Below are 18,116 nucleotides of genomic sequence, written 5' to 3'. Positions count from 1 at the left end.
AACCCCAGCACTGCCAAAAAAATAAAAAAAAAAATAAAAAAATAAAATCAAATAAGAAAAACATTGACTTTTGGCTGTGCTGCCTACACTTTAAAATGAAATCAGCACAAAACCCAGTAGATGTAATTTGTTTTACGCACACTATCTTAACCTCACTCCAAGGGTTCTCGATACAGTCCTTGGAAATCTGTGCTCCACGTTCTCACAAAGCAGGGCATGCTGACCTTGTCCTGTCCCTCAGGCATAGACAATGGCAGGGCGAGCCGATGTGCTTTCTGCTGGGAGCAGTTCCTACCGCTCTTGCAAGACTGACTTCCCTTCCTGCTCCTTTCACGAATACACTTGCTCTTTAATTTTTAAATTTTACTTTCATTATTTATTATTGTTATCATTATTATTAGAGAGACTGTGTAGGGCACGGGTACAGGACAACTCTCAGGATCGGTTCCCTCCTTTTGCCCTGTGGTCTGGGCACAGACTTGCACAGCAGGTGATTTTACCAGCAGAGCCATCTCACGAGATGAAAAATACACTTTTCGAAATCTATCGTTTCTGCCTATTCACCAGAAGTCAGTCACAACCCTCTCCCCACACCTAACATTGCTTACTTTCTGGAAATTTCCCTGACCAAAGTACCTTAATACTGTAACCTTCAATTCCAGTTATTTCTTTTAAACATTCAACTTGGGCTCAACAGGTAGAGGGATTTGCTGCCAAACACACACACACACACACACACACACACACACACACACACACGCACATACACACGCACACACACATACACAGACAGAGACACTTCTGCCAAATACACATAGACACACACACGCACACAGACACAGAGAGACACACCTCTAAGTAAAATGTAACAAAAATTATATGCGTGTAAAAAGAACAATTTTTACTGAGTCCCGTGCTTTTGTTTGATCTTTACTGCCTCCCCAGAGGTGCCCCTGCCGCTAAGGGTTTTGCCCCAGGATGCTGCCACTGGGCACCTTTAAGAGGTGGGACAGAGTGGGAGGTTCTCTGATCACTGGGGTTTGCCCTGGAGAGGTGTGGGAACCAGGGCTACTCTCACTCTTTCTCTGAAGCTCCTGATATGAACAATTGTGTTCAGCTGTGAACAGACCAAAAAGAATCCGCTCTGCTTTGCATACTGAATCCTAGAAGCAAATAATAACCAACTTAGCAGCTTTATGAAAGATCAGGTTTAGACGGAGTTTAGATCAGGTTTAGACGGAGTAACCAAAGGTTATAATCCAAAACATGCAATTTAAAATTACACGGCTCTTAAAAAGAGAAGGAACGTTGAAGGCTAAATAGTTCTGTGATTATTCTTAGATGAAAATGAGTGCTAGGTTCACAATGATAAATAGCTTTGTGATATGCTGACTCAGCAGGAAACTCCCCTGTGACCACATGTCAGATGTGGTTCAAAAGCTGGCTAAGCAGCTCTTCTGTAGGTAAACGGGACACCTACAAGTTCTGAAAAGATAATTCTCTCAAGTAGAGCTAAAGTCACCCGCAGTTTCTACCTTAGCCCAGGTCTCAAGTTCATCTTCCAGCATCTGCACCAGGTAACTGAAGGCTGGAAGCACAGCGGACCTCAGAGCCTCAAGTCCCAGCCTAAGTCTTCTCTATTCCCTTGGAAAATCTCAACTGGAATGAGGCTTAGCCTCTGGCACATGTCTCACGGTCTCACAAACAAACCAAGAACACTCCAAAGATCGCGGAACTGGAGCGTCAAAACAGAAGAGTGAGGACCGCTTCCTGCATTTACCCTGCAAACTAACTCCAGGGCACCTAATGGCATTATTTTAGTGGAAAGCAAAAACAATGATCAAAATAGCTGTACCCTGGGAAAACGAAAGCATGGCAGGGCACAGATGCAACCGTACGAGTTTGCATCCAAGTTCCCAAGCAGTGTCACGACACATGGTGACAGTTTTCAAGCATGGACAACTTCCTGCTTTCTACGATCACTCCAAGTTTCCACAGTCCAGGGTGGTGGGGCATGCCTATAATCCCAACACTCTGAACGATGAAGCAGCAGGAGTCAAAACCAGCCTGAGCCACGCAGCCGGAAAATAAGTGACGCCAAGAGCCAAGTCTAGACAACCAGAGGCTATCTATCCATCAAGAAGAATGTTCACTATTTGTTTAGCAAGATGAACATGACTTTGATTTTTTTGTAAAAAAAAATCTTTACTATGCAGAGTTCTGTAAAGCTTGGAAACTGGGGGTGGGGGCAGGGAGAGTGGACTGTTGGTTACTATTTATATCTCACCAAGCCATGAGAATATGTGACTTAGGATTGAAGGGAACTAGCAGGTAGGTCAGATCTTCATTTTAGTCACAAACAGATGAAAGATTTTGCTGAAGCTGAGGAGTGTCATGGATATCAAGGTTTAACTATGTGGAAGCTATCATGATCACCCACGAGCCCCGGGCAATGGTAGTTATAAAAAATACTTCATGAAGGTTCCTTAGCCTCAGATACCTACTAATTCATCACCTTGGAGTTGTCTGCTCCATGGCTGCCTTCAGGTGCCTTAAACAGAGTAAAATTACAGAAGGATTCAGTCTGGACTTCTACAGAGAGCCACGTAAGCCGCCTCTAACCCTGTCACTGAAGAACGCCGGGAATGTTTTCATTACCAGCTTTTAGATCCTCTTGCAATTTGCCTTCTTAATTACTACATCTTTGTATCCAACTTGTTTCTTGTAAAAGAAAAATTTAAAAAAAATAGTATGAATTTTTCTCATTTAAAAAATTGAGAGAACATGAGAAAGAAAGTCAGGACTGTGAGGGTACCTCCAGCTGGCGACAGATGGGGAAGGTGACTGAGCCCCACATTGGAGCACTGGACTGAGCTCCCAAGGTCCTGATGAGGAGCAGAAGGAGCGAGAACATGAGGGAGGAAGTCAGGAACGTGAGGGGTGCGTTCACTCATTGAGACGGTGGGACAGAACTAAAGGGAGATCACCAACTCCAGTTGGAATGGGACTGATGGATCATGCGACCAAACCCGTCTCTCTGAATGTGGCCAACAGCGGGGGCTGACTGAGAAGCAAAGGACAATGGTGCTGGGCTCTGATTCTTCTGCATGGACGGGCTCTGTGGGAGCCTTCTCAGCTTGGTCGATCACCTTCCTGGACCTGGGGGGAGTTGGGAGGACCTTGGACTTACCATAGAGTGGGGAACCCTGATGGCTCCTTGGCCTTGAGAGGGAGGGAGGGGAGGTATGGGTGGAGGGAAGGGGAGGGAAGGGGGAGAAGGAGGGGAGGAAAGGGGGAGGAGGAGCGGAGGGAGGGGGGAGGAGGAGGGAAGGAGATGGAAATTTTTAAATATAAAAAAAAATAAACCATGAGAAAAAAAAAATTGGTCCGACAGACTCGCAAGATGTCTCAGCAGGGAAAGAGTCTTAGCAACTGAAACGTCAAGTGTGGAGACCTGAGTTCCAATCCTGTTACTCATGGGAAGGTAGAGGCCGAGAAGCAACTCCACACAGTTGTCCTCTGACCTCCATATGTGTGCTGTGACACAGGTCTCTCTCTCTCTCTCTCTCTCTCTCTCTCTCTCTCTCTCTCACACACACACACACACACACATACACACACACAAATACTAACAATAAAAATTTTGATCTGATATAAACAAATTAATATTGATGAAACAAATGTGTCACCCCTTTAACATATGCTAAATGAATTTGTAAATAAATTTCCTATACATTAATAGCAATGAAGAAAAAGCCTAAGTGTCTATGGGAAGACTTCATAATGCTGAGAACCCATCATATCAGACCTGAGAAGCAACAAAGGGAGACCTACTGCAGTGGTCTCATCCTTCCCATTGCTGCAACCCTTTAGCACAGCGCCTCATGGTGTGGTGACCCCCAACCATAAAACTCTTTTTGTTGCTACTTCGTAACTGTAATGTTGCTTCTGTCAGGAAACACAATATAAATATCTGTGTTTTCTGACACCTGTGAGAAGTCATTCAACCCCCAAAGGGGTTGTGACCCACAGGCTGAGAACCATTGTTTTCAGACCGAGCAGGGTCGACCACTCTGCTAGGAACCTAGGGTAGCATTTCCTTTGAGATTTTATTTCAGATTTGCCAACAGTCAAGTGTACTTTAAACACAGAAAATATTTGGCAGCACTGGCTTGCTTGGCAAGAAAAGGCTCTGTCAAAACTCATGAACAAGCAACGCTACTCTCTGATCTCCTTGGTCATGCCAAGCAACTTGCACCCCAACTTTGCTTTGCAGACACCCATACCTGCCCACACTGAAAAATGCAGTAAGTCTGTAAGTCAAGCTCTCTGCTCAGTAAGATGTCTACAGCCCTTTTCTTACTCTGTGGAATCTAAACAGTAAAAACTCAGCATAACCCAGAAACTAAGCATTCTGGGGGAAAAGAAATTCTATTGTCCAGAACTAAAGACTGAAATTTTCACTGGAGCAACCAATTTACCAAGGCAATTCTTCCAAACCCAGGCTTTGTCACAGTGAGATTAACATATGTTAACGCTATACATGTGACCCCCAAATAATTTCAAATGTTGCTAGAGTACGTCCCATACAGTTGTTTAGACCCAGAGACCACCCCCCCCAAACATTATAAGCTATTACCATATATCACTCTTGATTACCATCCAGAATTCTACTGATGAGGGCACCACATACTGAGTCACGGAACACAGCACAGTCATGCTGGTATGGACCTGGAAGCTTCTCCCATCCTGGCTAGGAGTCCTCGAAGGTGCTGTGAGAGCTACCAGAGAAACCATCTGGTCATCACCAAGCGCAATGGCGTTTAGAGCTTTCGGAGGGAGAGCATATCTTTGCCTCATTTAAAAAATTATATATTAGCCGGGCGGTGGTGGCGCACGCCTTTAATCCCAGCACTCGGGAGGCAGAGGCAGGCGGATCTCTGTGAGTTTGAGACCAGCCTGGTCTATAAGAGCTAGCTCCAGGACAGGCTCTAAAGCTGCAGAGAAACCCTGTCTCGAAAAACCAAAAAAATATATATATATATTAGTGGGGGGAGAGGGAGAGAGAGATTACAAATATGGTCCACTATTACTAGCTTCTTAGTGGGTATTAGGCGGGATTGAACTCAGGTCCTCATGCCTTGTGTGGCAAACATTTTACTGACTGAGCTATCTTCTCGATTCTTGCTTTTCTCCTTCCTTTTCTTTTGTTATTTAATGATATAGGGTTTTGCTGTTATCACCCAAGCAAGTGGTCAAACTTGTAACCCTCTTGTCTCAATCTCTCGAGTACTGACCACCACACTTGACCAACTAACTCATTATTTACTGAGAGAACCAAATGTTTTATTTATATATCTATTATATATGATAGATATAAAAACTGGATCAAGTGAGTAGTTATACCAGAAACAGATACACATAATCAGAGAAATAGAAATGAGTTGGGTTTGCTAACAGGTGAAATACTGGTTAATATTGTATAAGGCAAGTCTGGAGGTATAAATATCAGTCATTTTTTTTCTATAAGGTAGAAATCAATTAAATCTATATCAAAAGATATGTGTATACATTGCTGTGGAGTAGAAGCACTTGCCTTTCTATCAGGTGTGCACATTACCCACTGACACTGCATAACAGCCAAAGCCTGGCCCTCCAGTGAAGGATCCTAATACTCTCTCTCGCCCTCACTCAGGTCTGTGACAGCTCCCTGGACTGAAGGTTGGTCAGTCTCTCCATCTCTACGCTTGGCCCTTCGGAGCTCTGTCTGACTTAAAACAACTGTTGCTTCCTTCTGCCTGCTAACCCTGCTCTCTGAAGCTGATCCTGCCCTGAGAAGGTCCTAGAGCACGGTGCTATCACCCAGGCTTCTAATCATGGTGGGGATCATGGTACCATTTGAATAACAGGATAGCCATCCCCCAGGTTTTGATGTAGTAAGAGGTACAGGCTCTGGGTCCATAAACCCACCAAGAATATGTCAGGATGATTCCTGTAGAGCCTGGAAACCTAGATTCGTTATTATGCTGGGAAATCGCTGTTGTTACCAATGAGAACACAGTTGGTGTTCTGCACAGGTTCCAAGAGATGTATTCTTTTAGACTGAAATTAAGCCTATTCCAGAGAACACGTAGCTGTTCTAAAGTTCTACATACCAAAGACATGAGTTTGGCCTTTTAATTTCAGGCAAGTCATACCCAAATAAACAACATGATTGCTGTGTGCTGGGCGCTGGGCTAGATGTACACATGTGATCTTGCCCAATCTTTAAAACAGTTCCCAGAGGCAGATGGCATCATTTGAATGCCAAGTTCCTGGATGGCTGGGCCAGAATAAGAATAGTAAACAAATAAAATTCCATTTGGATAATAAAAGGCAAATACGGATTGGAGACATTGTTGATGCTCAGCCACAGCGAAGTCATGATTTGGAGGCAGAGAAACGGTGGGAAGGCTCAGCAGGTAAAAGTACCTGCTACCCAAATCTGACGACCCGAGTTCAATCCTTCCACAGAATTATCCTCTGACCGCCACACGCGGACCCCGGCACATGCACAATGAAATGCATAGTTAAAATACAGAGTTAAATAGTTAATTAAATGTTTGGCATACATGGATGTGTAGGTTATGGTTTTATGTATTTGAAAATCATTGTTGACAATAGAACAAAGCAGGACTTTCCATGAAGTTTTCCCAGGGAGGGAAATAGAGAGAGGAGAGGCTTTCAGTGTTCTCCAGAATGACTCTAAAGAGAAGAGAAACGACCCAGGTATGGCCACGTGTTTCACAACTGTGGTCTTCGGGCAGAGGCTGCATGAACGTCTGAATGTCTGGTTCACCTTTTTGGTACTCCTTTTCCTATTGAAACAGTTCACAAGTTACACCTTAAGATTGTTTACTTATTTCAGTGGTGCTGGGACCAATCCCAGGGCCCCTGCCTGGATAGATGGAGGCTCTGACACTGTAATACACCTCCAGCCCCCAAGGTGGTTTTGCTGCTACTGTTATTTCTAGTTAGCCGGTTAGGGAGGAATGTGGAATACAGGGAATTCTTGACTTCCTCAACGTCGGTTGTTCCCATGGAAACAGTCACATATTATAAATCCTTTTTCTCCCAAAGACTTGCATCTCTATTTCAAAGCTCTCCAGCGTATCTGCTGCCTCAGTCGGTTAATAAAACCATCAGGATGGAACTACTGCGCAACTGTTATCTTATTAGGGATGAGCCAGTCAGACTCAGAAGGGAACTGCTCCTGAAAGCACGAACAGGCTAGGATGGGAGCCCGTCTCTGTACATCATTCCACTGAACAGCTTTTTGCTTTATCTTTGTCTTTGATCCCTCCGACTCTCATACTCAGAATCCTGCTCAAGACTCGCCTGGGGTGGGAAAAAAAAGCCTGGGCTTAAATGACTGGTAAGCCAGCATTTGGCTCAGGCTCCTGTCTCCTTTGATGGTATTGACATAAAAATGTCAGCTGGTGTCATCAAACTGGCAAGAAGTCACTGACCAGAGTGAAGCGCACTGCCACGGTTCACCCTCACAGTGATGCTGTAGCCACCATGGACTAAGATGTCTGACCTGCTGCTTTCACTGTTGGTCCCCGCGGAGGACACCTGCAGTATTTGGGCACACTCCTCATTTACCAAGTGTTACAGTGGGGAGACAACCTGGGTTACTAAAAAGGTGGGAAGACTTGACTAATCAATCACCTGAGTAACGCTGACCAAGTCATGCATTCTTTAAAATACAGACAATACGCTGCCACATAGATTTCTTCTATTCAGCTAAGATGGTCAAGAGTGGGTGACACAGAACTGAACGTCCTACGTGGATTCTGACCTGGCTGTGTGACATCACCCATGCATGACCAAGAAACACACAGGAATGCCAAGGCGGAGGGGAAAGCCGTGCTGCTGGACGCAGGACTGACAGCCCGTCCCGATCCTGGTTCTTTCTACAACATACATATTAGAAAGCTTGAACAGGACATCGAGAGGCATCTGAGCTGGGTGTAATGGTGCATACTGATAATTCCAACACTGAGCTGAGACAGGAGGATTGCCAGTGTGAAAAGGGCTAACGAGTAAGAAACTTCTCGATTAAAACAACAACGCCGGGCCACCAGCGCTCTTAACCCCCGGTCATCCCTCCAGCCCCGGGGTTAAGTTCTACTTAACAAATTGAGATAGTCAAGAATGTTTTTTTTTAAATTGTGTGCATGTGTGGTGTGCACTTGCTAGTTTAAATGTATGCACGTGGAGCAGGGTGCACATCCAGATACACATGTGGAGGTCCAAGGTTAACACAGGGCGTCTTTCTTCAATCTCTATCTTTGTGTTTTGAAAGATGGCCTCTCACTGAAACCCAAGTCTGTTGATTTGCTTAGACTGGCTGGCAGTGAGCTTAAGGGATCTGTCTGTCTATCCTCTCCCACAAAGTCACCCTCTGGCACTCACCACACCATCCTCCCCCCTCCCTTCCTTCCTTAACGTGGTTCTAGAGCCCTGAGCCCAGGTCCTCCAGCTTAAGTAGCAGGCACCTTACCAAGTGAGTCATCTCCCAGGCCCAGTGTAATCAAGAATTTTAAATGAGGAAGAGTTTCCTAGCTTAGGAAATACTTGGTTTCATATAGTTTGTGGTCAGCAAATGGATGGAAGGGCATCCCCTGATATGCACTAGGGCAGCTCTCCCGTGCGTCTGTTGAGCAAGAAGTTCACAGGTATGAATGAAAGAGGCTGAGGATGCCAGAAAGCACTGGAGGACAGGTCATGGGCATTTTCAGAATCCCTGTGTGAAGGAATACAACTTCCTGGATGGGTGAATCATGTACCATGAGCAGTTCGCTCCTCGTTGCTGAGTCCCCACTGTAAGAGAAGAGGTTGGTTTGGAAGGACTGTGTTCCGACACCCTGTGTGTCTTGGTTAGCACTAAGTCACAGAGCCCTGCCCTGCTATGCAGGAGACCCTGTTCACATTCCTCTCTCTCTCTCCCTTTTCTCTCGTCTCCCCTCAGAAGATCACCACAGCATAGCTTGTGTTTTGTCTCTGCGTTTTTACGCTCTTTTAAAAAGTTAATATAAAAATGAAAGGAGAGGAGGGAAAGGAAAAGGAAGGGAAGGGAGAGAGCCTTAGAGTCCCTGACCAAAAAAAAAAAAGCAGTCCCCTGTAGCTGCACTGATTTGGATGGGTGTTTGACGAGAAGGCTGGAAGAAGCACTAAGAAGGCCCACGGAGCTGGTACCTTATAGTGCAGATGCCAACACGTTCACTGGGTTTTATGCGTATGAATCTCCCACTCCACCACAAGAAACTGTGAACCAACTGAGCCTCGAACAGGAACTAAACAGAGCTCAGACCAGGCCTCCGAAACAGGAAGCGGGGGATAGTCCCTATGGCTACCACAGAGGAACTGACCTGTATCGGCGAACTCCCAGGAAATTGGCACTAGCCAAGCGCACTGGTGAGGCAAGAAAATGCTGGGCACTACACATAGGTCTCACCTAGAGAGGGAACCAACTCAGGCTACCAGCTGACAATGTCTCAAACAGGCCAAGTCAGCCAAGTGGAGGAAAGAAACCATGGCCATAGGAACAGTAAGCAAGGCCAGTCGGTACTATCTGTAGTTGGCTATTTGGGAAAAGAAATGGGAGCTCTAAAAAGAATCTATTTTTTTTATACTGAGAACTTTTCTTTTTTGATTCACATGCACGTCGCGCATACACACACACACACCACACACACACACACTTTTTTTCTTGCAAAGGTTCTACTACAAATCATTTAGGAAAACCATACTTTGTTTCAATTAGCCAGTTATCCAAGAAATCAAGAGGCAGCACTGCTCCAGGTTTAAATGAGGCCGTAAGAGCTGACCCAATGGCATGCCAGGACAAGAAGAAAGCATGTGTGGGTGACCACAGGGACTATTCTTCTTAAGAGTTCAAGCAACCAGAAGTGGGTAGGGAGGTCGCCTGGATCCAATAAACTTACCATTGTTTCCTCTTTGGAAAATTGGACTGAGACTTATTTCTCTAGAGAACTAGAGTGACTGAAACCTACAGAGAGGCCACGGGGCAGTGCAGCCAGAGGCTGTGAACACACACTGCTGTGTTGATTGACAAAATACAGTCTTCACTCACCCGTGGCATCATGGGTGAATAACGATTAACTCTTGAGTTTTCCCATACCTCTACTGTATGCAAAGACCTGTCCTTTATTCTGAGGTTATGTCCCGCGGTCTTTTGTAGTCCAGGCTGGTTTCAACATCGTCCTATAACTGAGGATGACGTTTTAATCCTAGCCCATCTACCTCTAGCTCCCAAGTGCAAAGACTGCAGGCTTGGGCCACCACACTTTAAGAGTCTTAGTGCTACGGTTGTCCTCAGTGTTGTGGTTGCTGGTGTTGCTGTTTGGAGTGCTGGAGACTGAACTTGGGTTCTTGCAAATGCTAGCCAAGTAAGTGTTCTAGCATTGAGTCCTGCTTCCCAGTCCCTACCTAATTTGGGTGAGTGCACGATTAACATTTTTAAGTGTGTGTGTGTGTGTGTGTGTGTGTGTGTGTGTGTGTGTATGCACACATGCACATGTGGTGTTTACCTGTACTAACACATGTAGAGGTGGCCAGAGGGCAACCTCAGGAGTCTTCCTTTATTGCTCTCCACATTGTGTCCTTGTGTTTTAAGATGGGGGTCCCTCACTGTAATGATATTTTTGTTTGTGTTTTAACAAATAAAGCTTGGTTAAAGATCACAGTGTAGAGCTAAGCCACTAGAGGCCAGGAAGTGGTAGCACATACCTTTAATCCCAGGACACAAGGCCACATTGGGCTACAGGAGATTGAATCTGTCTACAAAGAGAAACAGAACTCACACAAAGGTGCTCCCAGCACCTGGGAGTCACAGGCCTTTAATCCCAGCAGTAGGGAGGTGGAGACAGGAGTGATATGGCTGGGCAGAGAGAGGAATATAAGGCGGGAGGAGACAGGAGCTCAATGCAATCCGGGGAGCAGTGCAGTCTGAGGCAGTCTGAGGATGTAATCTGAGGAGGCAGTCTGAGGACAGGATCGCCCCTTAGGTCTGAACACTGGTAGAAGTAAAAGAACTCTCTAGTGACCGGCCTCTCTGCTTCCCTGATCTTCAGCATTAACCGCTATATCTGACTCTGAGTTTTTCTTATTCACTGAACCTGGAACACACCATTTTAGCGAGACAGGCTAGCCAGGAAGCTCCTGCGATGCTCTGGTCTCCAGCACTAGGATTACAGATTCTCTGCGTTCTCGGCTTTCACACGGATTCTGAGGATCTGAACTCAGGTCCTCCGGCTTGTAAAGCATGCACCTTACCCACTGAGCCATCTCCCCAGTTCCTTGCGAGTTCATCTTTTAGTACAAAAATATCTTTCCTTTTTAGGAACATCATATTAGATTGTTGTTCTTTGTTTCTCTTCATGTTAGAATATCTTTAGTTAGAAAAACAAAGTCTTGGCAAGTACATTTCGGTTCTCTCGAGTTTTTTTTTAATGGGTTCATGGGAACTACTGGCTCACTGGGAATACACACTTCATCCTCTCTCCCAAAGTGAATGATAATACTTATAAAATCTGGGCTGGACTTGAAAGCAGAAATGCAGAAGTCAGCAGTAAAACTTTCAAGAACTCAGTCTAAGACAGAGGGGTCCAAGGTTCATGTTTTATTTTACCAAACAGAACTGGAAGTCCTAAGAAAGTGAGCATGAGGCAATGGAGGCAAAGCCCAGAGAGGTCAGATGCCACTCTGGCAAAACAGCGTAAGGGCCACTTTGAGTGCAAACTCAACTCCACTGAAAACACAATGTGGATGAAAATAGAAAAGCTAAGAGCCTAAAATTTCAACTACCACGTGCTTCCTTCCGGCTCCCCACGATTGCTAGAGCATGAAACACCGAGCAGGAGATTGCAATCTTCAATGAGTCAGGCTAAGAGGAAGGCCCCAGCAGATGCAATAATGGCTCATGGCAAGGAAAGGGGAAGTGGGCAGTCCATCTAATCCAGCGCCCACCAAGAGGAAGGTAGGTGGTTTTGAGCCAAGCAAGGTCCCTAAGCCTTACATCAGCGGGGAGCTGAAGGTCCTTAGCAGGGTGGGCAAGGAAGAAAGCTGAAAGAGATGGAAAGTATTCTCACATCTTGCTAGTACCTCCTCTTTCACTGAGCACCCTTCTCTTCCCGCATCGTCTCTCTCAGCCCCTTCCCTTATCCAAGGTGATGCTCCTCCTACCAAAGGCATCAGAGGTATTTGACAAAATGCATCAGAGCAAAAGCCACTGGTCTACACTGGTCTAAGACTCAGAGGAGCATTTCAAAACCCCAGCGTAAGGGATCAGAAACATCATTTCCCGAGTGTTTAGAGTAGTGCATGGGTTCCATAGGCGAACGCTGGCAAAGCCAGAATCTTGAATCCACGGCCTCCAACACTGATACCGAGGAAAGGTGTGACGCAATCTTAAATCATTGAACCTGAATGAACATGCAGAACTTCTTTACGGCTCAGTATTTTCATAAGCAAAATAAGGAGACACGGAAGGTCATTCCAGCGATACACATAGAACCAGTGCCCATTAAGTATTTGTAAGAGCTGGGAATGTTACTTGGTTGGCTGAGCATGCATGAAGTCCTGGGTTCGATCCCCTGTACTGTATATAAGGGAGGCTGACTATAAACCCAGCACTCAAGAGATGGGAGCTAATGGATCGGAAGTTAAAGGTCATCCTCCATTGCACAGCAAGTTCAAATCCTGAGCACTGAAGGTCTGTTCACAAAGGCATCACCCTGTATCACTGACACCCGTAGCCTCTGCAGACTTGTACTGCCTACCATGCAAAGGACTTGGAGCAGGTGTGGTCTGGCTTGGTATCTACCATCTCTGAGCGAGATTCTCTTCTGTATAGAGCCATAACTATCTTTAAGACGCAGAATGGTTTTCACAACAGTACTAATTAAGCATGAATCAGCTTTACTTGAAAGAAGAAGAGAATGGCAAACACAGTCCGGAAACAAACCAGAATAAATAATAATAAAATCCAGAATTCGGTGAAAACTTCAGTTCCAATGCATTCATTAAACAGACATCAGCACACAGAATAGGGGAAAGTCTAACAATACGGGCACTCTTTATCCCGTTATTCATTCTACTAGGCTGAACTACTTGGGCTCCATCCTTCCTTTCCAAATGCTGCCACCCAGGCTCTGGGCTGCCGCCGCTCAGTGGCAGAGCTCCTGTCCGGCATGCACAAGGTGCAATTTCCAGCGCTGGAGAAGAAATCACAACAATAAACAAGACCCAGGTTGGGCCATCCTTGCTTAGTCTCCCATCTGGCTTCGGGTGCCACATCCTTTAAAAAGCTACCCTGTGGAAGCTGGAGAGATGGCTCAGCAGTTAAGAGCACTGAATGCTCTTCCAAAAGACCAGGGTTCAACTCCCAGGACCTACAACCTGTCTGTAATCCAGTTTCTGAGGACCCAAAACTTCCCGTGGCAAAACACTAATGGACATTTTTTTTAAAAATTACCCTTTAACCCAGCAGTGGTAGAGCACACCTTTAGTCCCAGCACTCAGGAGGCAGAGGCAAGAGGATCTCTGAGTTAGAGGCCAGCCTGGTCTACAGAGCGAGTTCAAGGAATCCCAGCTACACAGAAAAACCCTGTCTCAAACCATAAGAAAAAAAAAGTTACCCTTCAACCCATCTACCCCAGCTCTGAGTGTGGGAATCTGTGGCTTCTGAGTGACCTTTACATGGGCTCTGTGACTCTGTGATGGCCCAGTCACAGGCTCCACCCTCCCACTCTCTGATCTCCTCAGGACCAAGGACAGGCCATAAACCAGCACTTACAAATCTCTATGAAGTACAATGAGTCATTTGCAGTAATCAGACTGAAAATTTAAAGAACAGAATAGGTCATTCAAACCATCCTCTCCTGAAAGTTTAGATGACTCACTCAAGATTACAGAAGAAACAGGACCAGAATCCAGACCCCGAAGCTCCTGTTCCAATACGCCTGCTTTCTTGTTTGCACACATACACAGGATTCAGGGAAATCTTAGACATTTGATTTAATTCCTTCTCCACTTGTGCCCTGGTGAACTTTTCAAATAAATAACCCCTACTGGAAGGCACAAGAAAAGCCTTTCTCACAAGTATAGGACCCAAATCAGAGCTGGATGACAGCCCACCAGGAGGGCCATGCCCTTCCAACTGTGCGGTTTTGCCACGCACAGCCATACTCTCTTTGCTGGCTTCATTTGGCTTCTGTGTTTGAAAAGGAGACCGTCTCATTGTGTAGCTCAGGCTAGCCTTTGACTCACTGTATAGCTCAGGCTAGCCTCAGACTCTCGGTGGCATAATCCTTCTCTTTAGAAATTGCTTCTAGCAGTTCTCATGGCCGAGATGGAAACCCGAAAGACTGCAGAGTCTCAAACATTTCTGTCTGGCCTCTGACAGAAAACAAAACCGAACAACAACCAAAACAGTTGGCCAGCTCCTACGAAAGGAGAGTGGCCACTCTCTTAGACATCAGGGGAAAAACCTAAGTCTGACTACCATCAACATCCAAAGCCTTCAGTTTAAAAAGACGAAGAGAAGAGTCAGGACAAAACTGGCACCACCCCCATTCCATCACAGCTTCATGCTGAGTAAGATACCTTCTAACAGCATGGTGGGTCATAGCTCACACCTTTAATCCCAGCACTTTTGTCTTGGAGACAGAAGCAGGCAGATCCCCCTATGCTCTATATCAGCCTGGTCTACAGAGGGAGCAAATGTGCCCTCCATAAAGGCAGCCATAGGCCCCTGTGAATGTTCAGGGTCAGCATTCTGCGCTGACCAATCACTGTCTGAGAGTCCTAGGACTAGCGATGGGTTGATTAGTTATCCCGCCTAATTAAGTAACATTCTTATCCTAGGCTGGGTCACGGGATTAAGTGAGATAGACTCCGATGTCTGCGCTCTTTAACCTTTCTCCTTTCTGCAGAGACGGTATTTGAGACTAACAGGGGACGGCCTTGTTAGAAAAATTTCCTTCATATTAGCTGATGGTTTAAGAATTTTTTTTTCCTGGACTCCTAGGGAAAATATGCCCACTCTATCATTGCAATAAAAATAAGCTCAAGTTTTTATTTGGCTTTTTTCCTCTCATATCATTTGGTCCTTTGAAGCTACTTCCAAAATATAATCCAAAAATAAGAGTGCTATAATTTTTAGAAAAGTTATGTTTATGTAATTTTTATAGCCAGCCACTCCGAGAACCAAGCTATAATATATTATATTCATGTTCAGTTATGAAGACACAGACTGTTTAAAAAATACCCAAACCAGAAATTCCCAGTTTATTTAGTCTGGCTTTCTTAACATGAAGTTCTTCTTGTTCTTAAAATATTCAGCTTTGGCTGAATTCCAAAACAGACATAAGCCTACTTCAGGTGTTTGGAAGGGAGGCTGTAAGAGAATTAGATTGAAATATAAAACCCACAATCACAAACGTAAGTAGCTTACTGTTTTTGAAGACATAAAGCCTGATTTTTCCCACCACCACAATTATAAGAATTAGCACGTCTATTTACTTGATTTCACTGCATTTCAGCAGCAACGTTGCCATTGCTGACATCTGCTAATGGACAGCTAATTGCTTCAGTCATGAGCACTCTCTAACACTTTCTGAAACGGGCCAAAAAGGGAGACATCCCTTTCCCATAGATTACGCTAGCAATCACTTTAATGGATAACCAAATCTGTCATTAAATAGCATAGGAACTCTTTAAACGATGTTAAATTATAAACCCTCCCAAAACCCACCACAGTATCTGGGGCAAATTAAAACACACACACACACACACACACACACACACACACACACACAAACACACACACACACTGGTTCTTGGGTAAGACTCTAACAAAGATCACACACATGTGATGTAGTCCACTGTAGTTTGACTCTAGGATGTCGTTATCTGACTGTTCAAATTGGTAAGAAGATGGGAAATTCAAGCCACTGAAACCTGAAGGTGAAATGAGAAGGGCAAGGTCAGGCCATGCTTTTAAAACTCACACACATACACTCTGCAGGCGGCTGACTGCTTGGCATAAGGCGTTCAGTACTCTCAAGACTTAGAACAGAACAGCACCTCGGAGGGCCACAGGTGTGTGAAAGTAAAACCTAATAATATACTGACTGGAGAGAACTGATTGAAACGATTAACTCGCAATGCTGAAAAAAGGTGTTCTTCAAGCCCTGGACTTGGACCCAGGGGCTCCGCAGCATAAATCAGCTAATCTCCCGTACAGTCTCTAGCACCAGCACACCCTCTCTGCTAGGAGCGGTGGGCTCCAGGATAGTCCCGAAACCTCTCTGGTTGCTCCCAATGCGCGTGATGTAAATAGGAAGCTTGCTTCCCGCCCGTGAAGCAAAACAAAACAAAACATTCTCTACGATGACGGCCAAGGGAAACTCGGCGGCGGCCACAGCGAGGAAACTGCCACTCACCTGCATTGTAGAAACGGTCCAGCACGGCGGTTTCCCCGAAGTCCAGTTTCCCAAAATGCAGGGTCTCCAGGGTGGCGCCCACCACCTCACACGCCTCCCGCAGGCTCTGCAGGGCCTCGCTCTCGGCCACCACCAGCTGCCCCTGGCTTGCCTCGTTGATCACATATGCCACGGTGGTCCTCCGGCCGCCCCCGCTTCCAGAGTTGCCTCGGCCTCGGGTGGTGCTGTTCCCGGGGGTGGTAGCAGGGCACCCGGTGCCAGGAGCGGCCGCGCTCTCCACGTTCCAGAAACTGCCCGGCGGTGGCGGTGGCTGTGGCGACAGAGGCAGATGGCTCGGCTCGCCCTCCACCGCCGTCGCCGCTCCTCCTCCCCTCCGGCAGCTGCCGCCCTCCGGGATGGTGCAAAAGCCCGCGGACGCAAAGGGCGGCACGGAGAAAGTGATGCCCTCGCCGGCTTCGGTGCCCATCTCTGCCTGCCGGGCTGCCGCGCCAGCGATCCCGGGGTCCCCAGCCCAGACGCACCGTCTGGCTAGCCACAGCTCCGGGCTGCTCCGTGCACGCCGGGCTAGGCAGCTGCCATCGCGCGCCGCGCCTTCGCCGCCGCGCCGCCGCCTCCGCTCGGGCGCCCTGTCCCCCGGGGCCACGCCGCTGCCCGGAGGCGGCTCGCCCCTCCTCGGCGCCTCCGTGGCCACGCCGCTCGCCCGCTGCAGGGTGGAGAATCCACGGGGTGGGGACGCCAGCCGCGGCGAGCGGGAAGGGACAGAGCTTCCTCCTCTTGGCGGGCGGACCAGTCGGCTGCCAACCTGCGCGGCCGCTGCGGCTCAAGGGCGCCGCGCTCGGGGACCCGCGCGTTGTCGCCGGTGGAGCGCGGGCCGGGCGAGGGCGCCCTCTGTGTGTTGCGTTACCTGGAGAACACCTTACGCGCGGTGGGCGGGCTGCCCCCCCGGCCGCGTCCCGGAACCGCGGTGGCCGCACCCGAAAGGACCCGCCTCCCTGCTCGGCCTCAGCTCCCCTGCATCGACTCCTGGGGCGCCTCCTCCTTCCTTCCTCTACTCTTTCACCGAATCACCGCGCCCTCCGAGTCCTAGCGTCGGTCTCACAGCCTCTCGTTGTCTCGGCCACCCGCCTCCGGCCGCCCACTCGTTGCAGCACCGAGAGCCAGGGCCCGCCCCTGGAGAGGGCGCTGCTGGGAAGCTGCTGCCTTCACCGAGCACACTGCTCCCCGACCTTAGAGAACCTGCTATGGGGCTGAAAAGCCCCGGGCGCGCACCCCTGCGGGAAGGCGCTAACAAGTGTCTCTAGCCTGTATTGTCAGGGTCAGCCCCACCAGGCGGTGGCAGCGTTGGGCACAGCCACCGTGCCTCGTTCGGGTCCGCTCGTGGGCCGCACGCACTCGGACCGCGTGTGGCGCTGGAAGCTCATGGGTGGCCCGCGTGCCGAGAGGCTGGAGGATCCCAGCTAGCACCGTAGAGCCCAGGCCTCAAGTGGAGAGTGGTTTATAAGTGACAGGAACGCTAAATTTAGAAGTGGTCGGCTAAATTTATCGTGGCAGCCGCTGGTGCTTTGCGTTTGTAAAATTTCCAATGACTTACGTTGTTATCGTTAA

At 47.4% G+C, this 18,116-nt stretch overlaps 1 protein-coding gene across 1 annotated transcript in view; it reads right to left on the bottom strand.

Annotated features, from left to right (window-relative positions):
• Map3k5 (mitogen-activated protein kinase kinase kinase 5) overlaps positions 1-17,285 on the bottom strand; it is a 210,988-nt gene extending 193,703 nt beyond the window's left edge. The window contains exon 1 of the mRNA XM_038339073.1: positions 16,512-17,285. Coding sequence (XP_038195001.1) covers positions 16,512-16,977 — 466 coding nt within the window. The 5' untranslated portion in view covers positions 16,978-17,285. The remainder of the gene's footprint in view (positions 1-16,511) is intronic.
• Between the last annotated feature and the right edge of the window lie 831 nt (positions 17,286-18,116).

Source organism: Arvicola amphibius, chromosome 8 (genome assembly GCF_903992535.2).
Source record: "Arvicola amphibius chromosome 8, mArvAmp1.2, whole genome shotgun sequence".
In the NCBI taxonomy this organism is placed as follows: domain Eukaryota; kingdom Metazoa; phylum Chordata; class Mammalia; order Rodentia; family Cricetidae; genus Arvicola; species Arvicola amphibius.
This window is presented reverse-complemented; position numbering and strand designations above follow the sequence as displayed.